Below are 11,653 nucleotides of genomic sequence, written 5' to 3'. Positions count from 1 at the left end.
TGACTCCAGGCTGACCTGGGGGGTAGGGGCCCGGGGAAGGCTTTCTTCGATACAGCTTGCAGGACAAGCCCACCAGGTGGAAGTGAGCATTCCTGGCAGAGGGAACAGCAGGGGCAAAGGCTTAGAGGAGTCAAAGGGAAGCCTAGGGAAGCTTTGGGCGGCAGTATAGGACGCAGGGGTGGAGGGTGGGGGGTAGAGGAGAGGGACAGACAGAGGGGTCAATAAGAGATAGAGCCTGAATGGCCTTAAGTCCCAGCCTAGGTAGCTCAGACTTTATTCTGAGGCCCTTAGGGAGTCAGGGTAGGGCTTTCTCAAGGGGGATGTCTAAGGCTGAAGTGGGAGCAGGGGTGTGTGGAGGAGAGTCCCTGATGGTTCAACATGGCTTTTATTCACTCCCCCAGGAAGCGCTTCTTGAGGGCCTGCTCACCCCTCTCCATAGCACCAGGCTGGCTAGCCCCTCCACAGGGCACAGGCTAGGGGGAAACGTATGCAAAGAGCCTGGCCTCGCTTGACAAAACTCCTCTGTGACAAGCCCTCGGGCCGTGGTGGCACAGTGCTCTGCTGCCCCCTAGTGAGGTCTGGAGATGCACCCCTGCGGGGTCCGCCAGCTTCTCAAATACTCTATGAGTTTCCTCCGGCGACTTGCTTCCCTCTGCCCCTCCTGGGGCCACAGGGGTCCCACTCCTGCCGGGGCACGGGTGCAGTTGGGGGATAGAGGACAGGCCCAGGACAGGGGGAGGAGGGGAGGAAGACACAGAGGGACTCAGCCCCCGCTGTGGGCGGGGGCCCAGGGGTTGTGCCCTTTAACTTTCTCCAATGAATAGAGATGGTGTTGACTCCTATCACTATCCCGATGGTCAGTCATGACGATGGCAGTATGGCGGCGGGGGAGGGGGGCAGGGACTGCTGGTTCTGTAGCTACTGGTGGTGATGGTAGAATTGGGGTGATGGTGGTGATGGGATTACAGTGATGGTAACGAGGACAAGGTTGGAAGTAGGGACAGTGGTAGTGGGGATAGAGGTGGTGGCTAATATGGCTGAATTTCCTTGTCCCTCCTTGACGCATACATTCAGCTCTCTCAGGCACACACCTAGGAAGGGGGACTTCTGGATCATGGAATAGGCACATGTTTAGCTTTACTAGATAAAGCCCAATAGTTTTCAGAACGCGGTTGTCTTTACACTGCCACCTGCCATGTGTGGGGGTTCCAGATGCTCCACATCCCCACAATACACTTAGCACTGTCTGTTTTGTTCACTCATGCAGCTCTCACGTGCCTGGAAGCCTGGCACATAGAGGAGGCTTCATAAAAAACTCTGCTGAAAGAATTCACAAATTAAGAGGAGCAGATGTTCTTACTCGCTATTAGAGAATAGAACCAGAACTTTGCTCTCGCTTGCAGACATCCAGCCAAGCACACGTTCTGACCCAGGTTGTCAAAGTCATGCCAAACAGCGCATCACACCCCATCACGCACATATCCCTTGTCTTGGCATTTTTCTCAAAAACCCTTCATCTCGGTCCAGTTTGAAGAGGGACAGCAGTTTGGTTAACCCAAAGCACACAAAGATGCGCATGAGTCCTCAACCCTTTTAGGGACATTTAAAGGAGCAACCTGCTCTCTTGCTGGGTCTACAAATGAAAGAGGCAGGCTGCCATCACCGACAGCACCCAGACCATCAGCCATTCATATCTCCGGGTTTTATTCGGTTCCGCCACTCACGGCTGCTTTCCCTTCAGACAACCTCCCCTGTCCGCCTCTCTTTTCTTCCATTTTTTTTCATCTGCAAAACAGGAATAGTAATTCTTGTCCTCCCCACCTCAAGGATTTAAAAAAAAAAATGTAACAGATTAAGGACCTTCACAGTTGAAAGAAATCTTGGAGATCATCTAGGGACTTTTATTTTTGCTCTTAGATAATTCTTTACAACTTATGAATCCCTCTCAATTACACGGTCTCATCGAAAGCTCAGGACTAGGTGACATCATTCATCTCTTTTCATAGGAAGGAAACAGGTTAAGAAAGAGGGAATGACTTGCCCAAGTGGCAGGGCTGGGGGCAGTGGCTCTTTGCTCTACCTAACTCTCCCTATAGATCCAGCTAGAAGGCCCTATGACCAAAAGGTTAACCGGCTCTTGCTTGTACTCCTCCAGTGCATGGGGAGCTCACATCCACCCAAGTTAAACCGGTCCCTAGTTGGGTGGCTCCGATAGTTGGCTATCATTTGTGGTGGTAGAGAGCACGCTGCATTGAAGCGGGGCGGGGGGCGGGGCGGCGATCATTAAGGCTTTCATCCTAATGTGTGTCAGGGAGAGGAGGAGTTTACGGAAATATTCAGAGAATATACAGAGACAGCCAGCATGGCAATAGTAATAGCAATCCCTATCTGATAGCGTCACTTCCCTGTTTGTAACCCTTCAATGGCTTCCGGGTGCCCTGAAGAGGGAGTCCAGACAGACTCCTTCACGTGCCCTCCATGAGCTTGGTCCAGTCTCAAACCACCTCTACATGTCTCACACATTTCCCCACCCCACCCAGCCTTCCTGCAAGGTGTTCCCTCTGCCAAGAACACCTTCACCTACCATCCTCACCTCCCTGCTCCTACAGGGCTCTGAACTACCCTCTGCCCAAATCCCTGCACACTAGGCTGTTCTTACTGGCGTCCCAAACCAAGACTACTGGATTCCTTTGCCTTGGTGCCCAGCATGGAGACTGTCCCCGAATGGGTGATTGCCCCACCCCAGCACCAGCGCAGATAGCTCTGCTGCTCCTGACAGCCAGACCAGGAAAGGGTTAAACAACTGCCCTGGCCTTAGATCAGCCTTGGCATTGGAGAGGCAGGTGGCCCAGTGTTTAACCAGAGTCTTCCTGGGCCTTTTGTCAGCTGGGCTCAGGAACTCAATCCAGCCAGATCTTCTGAGAGCTGAAACCTGGGCCCCTCTCACTCCTTTAGGCGCCTCCCCCTTCCTGGGCCCTGGGGTGCCAAGTAGCTGGAGCTGCCAGGGTGGGGAAGGGAGGGAGGAAGATTACTAAGCTGGAGGAGGTGTAGGTGAGCTGGTCCATGCTCTGCCCAGGCTTGCTGTATGGCCCTGGTTGAGCCCTTCCCACCCCTGCCTCCCTATTCCCATCTGTGTACAGGAGAGGCTGGTCTGGGTGGTCCCTCCTGATAGGAATGGACAAGAGCAAGGGATCCTCAGACTCCAGAACCCCCTAGCTAGGGGTCCCTTTGCTGGAGACTTTCTCCAGAAGAGGTGGGGGTGGGTAAATCTTTAACTAGCTAGCGCTGGGGAGGCTGGAGCCTTTCCGGATGGATGGCTGCCTGAGAACGGGGAAAGAGGGTGGGGGATGTAAGGTGTGTATAGCCAGTCCCAGTGTGGTGGAAAAGGGAGGGTAGTGGGGAGAGAAAGGAACGAGACTCGGGCGGAGCTAACTCCGTGTGCAAAGCAGGACATGGAGGAACGCGGGTCTCCCGACGGGTAAGCAGAGATTCTGGGAGGTTCGAGGAGCCTCTGGGCTCAGGGATGGTAACTCCCGTTGCTGCCACAGGGACCCCGCGCGGAGCCTGGAGCAGGGGCCGGAGGGGCCAGAAACGCCCATCCAGGTGGTGCTCAGGTAGCTATAGGTTGGTTGGGGGGTTGGGGGACGAGGGAGGACAGGACTGTCAGCGACAACGGGATGGACTATCCGCCTTCCCAACGGGCCCCAGGGTGCGTCCCATGAGCGCCGCCGAGTTGCGTCGAGGGGAACAGAGCGCGCTGCACTGCTCGGGAACCCGGACTCTGCAAGTGAGGAACCCCTCTCCCCCTCCCACGCCCCCCCAAACCTACCTGAAGGCCCCTCCACCCTTTCCCCGGGGGCAGCTTTGTCCCAGGCCCCAGCCTCCCCCCACAACCCCGTGAGCCCCGCCCTCCCAGGCCCCGCCCCCAGCGTGCCCCGCCCCTCCTCGGCCGCCCCCTCCCCCAGGTGAGCCCCCCCGGCGGCGGCCCGGACGTGGCGTTCCGCTTCGGCGCCGTGCTGGACGCGGCGCGCACGCAGGAGGACGTGTTCCGGGCGTGCGGCGTGCGGCGCCTGGGCGAGCTGGCGCTGCGCGGGTGAGTGAGGCCCCGCTGACGGCCCGCGCCCCGGGACAGCCCCCCCGGCCCTCAGCCTACCCCCGCCGCCCCAGCAGGCCGCCGCCTGGGTCCAGCCGCGCGCCCCTGCCGCCCGCAGCTTCTCCTGCACTGTCTTCACCTTCGGCCAGACCGGCTCCGGGAAGACCTACACCCTGACCGGGCCTCCTCCGCAGGTGGGCCGAGCGCAGGTGGAGCGGGGAGGGAAAGGGAGACTCGAAGCCTTGGGGAGCCGCGGGTGGCACACACTTCCAGGGTGAAGGGCCTGCGTGCCGCCCAGCCCCGTTTATTTGCGGACAGCGAAACTGACGACCGGAGAGGTGACGGCGCCTGCCCAATATGGAGCCACTTTTATCCGCTTTACTTAGTAGCTCTCGGTTTTTTCATCTGTAAACGGAAGTGAGAGTTCTGACCGAGGATTGCCGGCGATGTTCTACGGGAACTTGGCACAGTTCCTGGCGCATACTAGGGCAGTCCTCTACAAAGGGTAGTTATGACTGCTACTTTGTGCTTGATCATGATCCAGTCCCTGGCTCAGCTGTTTGTGCCCCCAGGGCGAGGGTGTGCCCGTACCCCACAACCTAGCTGGCATCATGCAGAGGACCTTCGCCTGGCTGTTAGACCGGGTGCAGCACCTGAGCGCGCCTGTTACCCTCCGTGCCTCCTATTTGGAGATCTACAATGAGCAGGTTTGGGACTGAGATGAATAGACAGCCCTCAGGAAAAGGAGGCATTTCTCTCCCAGGAGCATGGGTCAAGGGACAGAAGAGGCTGGGGGATTGTTGTCGGTAAGGGCTGGGGGTGGATGGAACGTGGACTCAGGGCCCCTTCCCTCACCTACCACCCTTATCTCAGGTTCGAGACCTTCTGAGCGTGGGATCTCCCCGGCCCCTCCCTGTTCGCTGGAGCAAGACCCGGGGCTTCTATGTGGAGCAGCTGCGGGTGGTGGAGTTTGGGAGTCTGGGGTCCCTGATGGAACTTCTGCAAATGGGTGTGTGCTACTTCAGGGGTGCTTTGGGGTATGGGGATGCCCATTCCTCAGCTGTTCACTGACTGCACCCCAAGCCCCTGGCTGGAGCTGTGGATTGTGATGATCCGTGTGGGAGAAAAGGGCCAGCAAACCAACAATTCAGACACAGCCCAGAGATGTTCACCCCACCCCACACCAGGCTTGCAGATTTTGCTATCCAAACTCTTGGAATCCTGATGATGGGGTCATGATTGAGTAGAGTGGGGTCAGGGTCATGGTCTCTCCAGCCCAGGGCCTCTGCCTTGGTCAGGCCCCATCTTTGCCCCCTGAGGAGGTCTCTGCACCTCAAGGTTCTCCCCTTCCAGTCTGTTCCCCTACATGCAGCAACCACATCCGTCTTCCTCTCCAGACCCCCAGACCCTTCCAGTTTCTTAAAGGTAAAGGTCATACCTCTTAGGCTAGCATGTGCCGTCTTTCTCTTCCAGCCTCATTCATTCATCAAATATTTATTGAGCACCCACCCTGTAGCAGGCACTGGGGACACTGGGACTCTGGGTTCTGGCCCCAAAGTTGTGCCCAGAGCTGAGCTTTCTGTCTGAGTGTCTCTCTCTCCCTCCCTCCCTCCCCCCCTCCCTCCCCCCCCTCTCTCCCTCTCCCCACAAGGCAATGGGAGAGATGCCCACAAAATGTGAATTCAGCGGACGTTCCTTTGCTCAGTACTCTTCATCTTCCTTACACATGTCCGTGCTAGAGGCAGACCCAGCAGCCCCTCATTCCCCTTTCCTGCCTCTGTGCCTTTGCACAGGCTGGCCCCTCTCCCAGAATGCCCTTGCTTCTTTTCCTTCATCGGTGACGACATGCTTTTCCTACCAGGTCCATCTCCTGCCATTTTCCCCCTCTAGGTCTTAGCCGCCGACGGAGCTCAGCTCACACCCTGAACCAGGCCTCCAGCCGAAGCCATGCCCTGCTCACACTCTACATCAGCCGCCAAACTGTGAGTGTCCCCACGTGGGGAAGGAGCTGGCCCAGGGCCACCCAGCAGGGGTCTGCCTCTGGATGTAGAAAGCGACTTGGGCATGCGCTGGAGGTATTAGTGGAAATCGTTGGCTTTGTGACTTTGGTGGGGACGGCTCCTCCCGAGTCCCCATCGAGCCCTGATCTCCCTGTCCCACAGATGCCTCCAGGGGAGCCCCCCATGGGGGGGAAGCTGTGCTTTGTAGACCTGGCTGGCAGTGAGAAGGTGGCGGCCACAGGATCCCGTGGGGAGCTGATGCTTGAGGCGAACAGCATCAACCGCAGCCTGCTGGCCCTGGGTGAGATGTGGGGCCAGCTGGGCAGACTTCCCATGTCCCTCCCCTGAGCCTGGCCCAGAGCTGTCCCCAGTGGGGGAAACCAGAGGAGATGTAGTGTGGGGAGTCAAGAGCTGTGACCCAGGAGCCACCCGCCTCCTCCTGGTCTCACCATGCTATTGACTGGTACCTCCCCTCTTAGAACTTTATGGGTCTATAAACGCTGAGGGTTTATAAAGGTACATGTTCATTTGAGAGGTAGAAACACTCAAGTGCAGAGGATGAGCCCTCAGACATTCAGCCTGTCCCATGTGCACTTGGGAAGACTGCGGCCCCATGAAGAGAAGGGAAGTGACCTTCTTCCCACCCCCACCCCAGGTCACTGGGCCTTGAGGTCCCTTCCTCTCCCCACACGGGGAGGTTTTCAGGGAACTCTTCTTCATTTCCTGAGCCCCTGCTGAGTGCGAGGTTCAGGGGTGGTCTGACAGGGCCGTCTCTGCCCTCAGGAGCCCCAGTCGAGTGGCAGAGACCGGTCTGACCGAGTAACGAGATCTTGTAGAAAGACAGATCTTTGAGTCACACGGGCCTGGGTGAAGATCCCAGCTCTGCATGTACCAGCTGGGTGGCCTTGTTGTCCCACCCAGGTCACTGCATCTCCCTGTTGCTGGACCCACAGAGGAAGCAGAGCCACATCCCCTTCCGGGACAGCAAGCTCACCAAGCTGCTGGCAGACTCGCTGGGGGGACGCGGGGTCACCCTCATGGTACCCAAGAGGGGCTGGCAGGGAGGAATGGCTCCCGAGGGAGGCGGTCCCGGAGAGGAACACTCAGGGGCAGTCCTCCCCAGGTGGCCTGCGTGTCCCCTTCAGCCCAGTGCCTTCCTGAGACTCTCAGCACCCTGCGATATGCAAGCCGAGCCCAGCGCGTCACCACTCGGCCACAGGCCCCCAAGGTGAATGGAGGGAGACACAGGCAGAGGAGATAGCTGGGGATCAGGCAGTAGCTGGAGCCTGAGTTGGTGTCATGAGAAGTCTGGGACTGAGTCAGAGTTGGGATTAGAGTCAGAATCCTGGTGATGGGGTCATGATTGGGTAGGGTGGGGTCAGGGTCATGGTCAGGGTTAGGGCATGTCTGGGGGTCCGGTCCGATTTGGGATATGATTCAGGGGATAGCCAGGGTCCCAGTTGGTACCATGATTAAGTCTGAGTTGAGTTGGGATCTGACGTAGTGTCTTGTTTGGGGTCAGAATCTGGGCCCGGGTTTGAACAGAACTGAGTTTAAGGTCGGACTTGGAGCAGGTCTAGCTTAGAGTAGGCCCTCCAGGCATACAGCTTTGATAGCAATAGGACAAGGTGCCTCCTCCAGGCGGATGTAGCCTTGTGCCAGGATGCGAGGCTGGCCAGTGAAGCGTGGGCTAGAGTTTAGGCTCTACTCAGCCACCCCTGGAAGCCCTTGTGCAGTGCACAACTTGTATAGCCATAAGCAGCAGCTCTGGGCCTCTTTCTCTGCAGTCGCCTAAGCAACCCCAGCGTTTGGAGATTGAGATATTGCAGCTCCAGGAGGAGAACCGTTGCCTGCGGTCCCAACTGGGGCAAATAGACCCCAAGGGTATGAGCTGCCTGGAGGCAGGGGTGGGGTGAGGATAGGGTCTGGGGCTCCTGTGGATCCAGCCGTCTTCCCCTTCCCTGCAGCCTCAAGTCTCAGTGGGGCACGGGTGGCCTGGGCCCAGCGGAACCTCTATGGGATGCTACAGGAGTTCATGCTGGAGAATGAGAGGCTTAGGTAGGGCCCGCCTCAGCCAGGGGGACTGTGCCCCACCCCTCCCCTGTGGGCTGCTCTGCCAAGCTGCACTACTCCCTCGTCCACGCTACCCTGCTGTCCCCCCTTGCCTCCTGGGGCTCATACTCTCCCCGCAAAGAGGAGAGCTAACTGATACCCCTCCTGGTAGCTCTGCCTCCCGTCACCTTCCTGGGGCCCGCTCTTTCCAGGAAAGAAAACAGCCAGCTGCAGAGTAGCCGGGACCGGGCCCGGGATGAGCAGCGCATCCTGGCCCAGCAGGTGCAGGAGCTGGAGCGGTGAGCACGGCTGCCAGCCCGGAGACAGGCCTTGGGACAGAGGGCAGATGGGAAAGGGTAGCTCAGTGAAATGGGCAAGAGTCTGGACCCAGACCCCCTGGGTTCGAATTTCAGCTCTGCCACCTACTAGCTGTGTGACCTTGGGGGAGTCATTTTACCTCTGCCTGCCTGGGCTTCCTCTTCTATAAAATGGGGGTAATACAGTGCCTACTTTATAGGGTGGTTGTAAAGTTAGGATTGAATGAGCTCGTATGTAAAGCCTGGAGAACGGTACCTGGCATGGAGTAAGTGCTCCCTGAGTGTGTGTTAAAAGGGGGGACGTGGCAGCCAGCCTGGTGTTGGTTTGCGGGCTGTAGGCATAGACCCCGCTGTTCTCCCCAGGCGCCTCCTCTGTGCCTGCTCCCATCACCAGCCCCACCCCGGCCCAGCCCCACAGTGTCCCTGTGTGATGGCGCCGGCTCCGCCATGCCACGTGAGTCTCTGCCCGGCTGGGAGGGGTGAGGAACAGGACCGGCGAGAAGCTTCTGACGTGCCCTCTTGCAGGCCCTGCCACCCCTCTGCTCCTGCCCCTGCCACAGCCTCTGCCCCCTGTGCCGAGCACCACTGGCCCACTGGGCCTGCGCACGGGGCGAGCACCACCTGCCCCAGGTAGGACAGGCATGGGGGCGGGGAGTGAGCAGGGGAGAGCTGGAGACTTTGATCCAGGGGGTCAGCGGCCCAGGAGGCTCCGGAGTTGCAGGGTCCCAGGCTGGATCACAGGGTGAGGGGCTAGGTGTGGGTCCCGACCCAGGCTTCGGAAAGGCTGGCTCGCTCGTCTCGGCCCCCTCCCCGTCCTGCCTTCTCTCAGGACGCCACGGAGCCTCGCTCACTTGGCGTACTCCCTCGTCCGCTCGCACAGTGCTCATTTACATCTTCACTCACGTGCTCGTTCACTCGCTCGGTGACTCTCCCCGAAGCTCCCAGCTTTGTGCCAGCCCCAGTTCTGGGCACCAAGAATCCCGACAGAGACCAGACACGGTTCCTGCCCTCAGGGAGTTCCTGTCTCCAGAGAGGACCTTCCAAGGGCTACCCACTGCCCACAGAAAAAGGGACCAAGACCCTGCACCTTTATGTCCACCTGATATTCTTGGTGTCCCGTGGGGGCAGACGTGGCCGAGATGGTGGTAGCACCAGGAAGGTGGGGGCACGTAGAGGCAGGGTCACCCAGTGTGGGCTCTGGTCTTTCCTGCAGGTGTTTGGCCCTAAGGCCCCAGGTGGCATGCCCCTCTCTGCCCAGCCCCCACCCTGGGCACCCCCATGCAACCCTGGCTCTGCCAAGTGTCCGAGAGAGAGGTGGGCCAGCCCTGGGGCACTGGGACAGGGGAGGAGGGGACCGGCCCTGGGAACTCGAAGGCTCACCTCCTACCACCCAACCCACCCTGGCCCAGGAGTCCTAGCGACTGGACTCAGACCCAAGTCCTGGCAGAGATGCTGACGGAGGAGGAGGTGGTACCCTCTGCACCTCCCTTGCCCATGGGGCCCCCGAACACGTCACCAGTGCTGAGAGGTGAAGAAGAGAGAGAGGGAGGGGCCCTTCGTGGGATTTTTTTTTTTTTTTTTTTTTGGTGATCTTGGGCCAGACCCACCCTCTCCAGACCTTAGTCTTCCCATCTCTGAAACAGGGTGTGTGTTGAGAGGCGATTTGTAAGCCAGTTCCCAAACTTGGAATTCTCTTCCCGGGGCCACTTGTATGTCCAGATGTGTGCAGGAGCCCGTGGTGTATGTTGAGGGGGCGGGGAACCACCCGAGGCTTTCCCAGAGGGTGTTGGGACACTGATAGTTCTGGGCGGGGAGGGGCCCAAGGGAGCGCAGGCCTCGAGTCTCACCGTGTGCTCCTCAGGTGGGGCTGCAGTTCCAAACCTGGCCCGGAGACTGGAGGCCCTCAGAGACCAAATTGGCAGCTCCCTCCGTCGCGGCCGGAGCCAGCCACCCCCCAGCGAGGCTACACGGAGCCCCAGCCGAGTCCTCCCTCCCTGCTGAGGGCAAAGCAGAAACCCAGGAGACCGCCGCGTGACCTTGGTCTGGGCTCTGCGCTCCAGGGCTCAGTCCCCCCATCTGCTCAGTGGGGATGGCAGCCGCCCTGCCAGGCAGAGGGGAGTTCCTGAGGGCCGCGGGTAGGAGCTGGTGGGCAGTTTGGGGGAGCAGAGGGAGGGTGCCGCCCCGGACTGTGAGAGATGAGACTGAATTTGGGAGAAGCCAGGCAGCAGGTGACGAAATAGACGAATAAAGAGAGGTGTCGGCTCCGAATGTGGTGGGTCCTCTCTCGGGGCGTCAGGCACTTCTGCGTGGAGACATCCCAGAGAGGAGGGACTCTCAGGGGAGCCCGAGGAGAAGAGGACTCTCGGCAGAGGTGCGTGCCCCTTCTGATCAGGAATAGTCCGGGTTGCCATCTCCTTTGTATATGATAGAAGTTTTAGTTGAGCAACTGCTACATGTACCAGGGCAGATGTGGGGAAATCAAATGGTCAGCGTCTCCATGCGGGAGTGTGAGGGAGACCAGTTCCAGCTGACCTTTGTGCGGGCTGCATGTGTGCTGGTGCTGGAGGGGTCATGAGGTCTGAGTTCCGATGCCACAGACTTCCTGGGACCTTGGACAGGCCTTGAACCGTCCCTGGATCACTTTATGGTATTCAGCCAATTAGATGGGAGGTGAGACTCCTTGTCTGTGGAGTTCAAGTGAGGGTCAGGAGGTGAAGAGGATATCAGGATCCCAGGGGGATGCAGTGGGTCTACAATTAGGGGGAAGTCCAGATGTGACGTGAGAAATTGGAGGTGCTAGTGGGAGGATCTCATTAAAGAAGGAGCGACGGGACTAATCTTACTCTTCCATTTTATAGTTAGGGAAACTGAGACCCACAGGGCTCATTCCTACCTTTGTTCGCTCATTCATTCATTCAACACTCCTGGCATCGGCACAAACCAGGGTGGTGAACAGGACTGACAAGGGACACGCTGGCTTTGCCCAGGAAGCTCACAGCAGCCAGGTATTGAAAGGCAAGACGTGTGACTGGGCATTCGGGGTGTCCAACAGTGGAGACTCAGTGGAAGGCCAGTGGAAGAAGGCGGAGCCCAGGACGAGGGGTGACAACCAGAGGCCACAGGCCACTGGGCCCAGCAGAGTGGGCTTGGTTAAGTCCGCAGACTGAACCACACACGGGCGCATCTTGCCT

At 58.8% G+C, this 11,653-nt stretch overlaps 1 protein-coding gene across 1 annotated transcript; it reads left to right on the top strand.

Moving 5' to 3' along the window:
* The first annotated feature begins 3,452 nt into the window (after positions 1-3,452).
* Positions 3,453-10,554, top strand: KIF12 (kinesin family member 12). The gene is made up of 19 exons (XM_088019115.1): positions 3,453-3,478; positions 3,549-3,614; positions 3,709-3,787; positions 3,966-4,093; positions 4,212-4,287; positions 4,666-4,800; positions 4,967-5,102; positions 5,984-6,075; positions 6,223-6,394; positions 7,015-7,133; positions 7,217-7,321; positions 7,881-7,977; positions 8,061-8,151; positions 8,358-8,444; positions 8,826-8,916; positions 8,988-9,092; positions 9,676-9,776; positions 9,872-9,990; positions 10,324-10,554. Exons 1-19 carry the CDS (start codon positions 3,453-3,455, stop codon positions 10,461-10,463), a joined length of 1,965 nt encoding a protein of 654 aa, XP_087875241.1. The 3' UTR covers positions 10,464-10,554.
* The last annotated feature ends 1,099 nt before the right edge of the window (positions 10,555-11,653 follow it).

The sequence above is a fragment of the Eumetopias jubatus genome, unplaced genomic scaffold, assembly GCF_037043125.1.
Source record: "Eumetopias jubatus isolate StellerSeaLion01/CBP00866 unplaced genomic scaffold, mEumJub1_p1.0 scaffold_15, whole genome shotgun sequence".
Lineage (NCBI taxonomy): Eukaryota > Metazoa > Chordata > Mammalia > Carnivora > Otariidae > Eumetopias > Eumetopias jubatus.
The sequence above is the reverse complement of the archived record's forward strand: the minus strand, read 5'-3'. Positions and strand labels throughout refer to the sequence as shown.

Coding starts and splice junctions, on each gene's coding strand:
- KIF12 (XM_088019115.1), top strand. CDS start 3,453: ATGGAGGAACGCGGGTCTCCCGACGG. Junction 6,076..6,222: donor TCTACATCAGCCGCCAAACT/GTGAGTGTCCCC, acceptor GCTCCTCCCGAG/TCCCCATCGAGCCCTGATCT. Junction 8,917..8,987: donor CGCCGGCTCCGCCATGCCAC/GTGAGTCTCTGC, acceptor GCCCTCTTGCAG/GCCCTGCCACCCCTCTGCTC.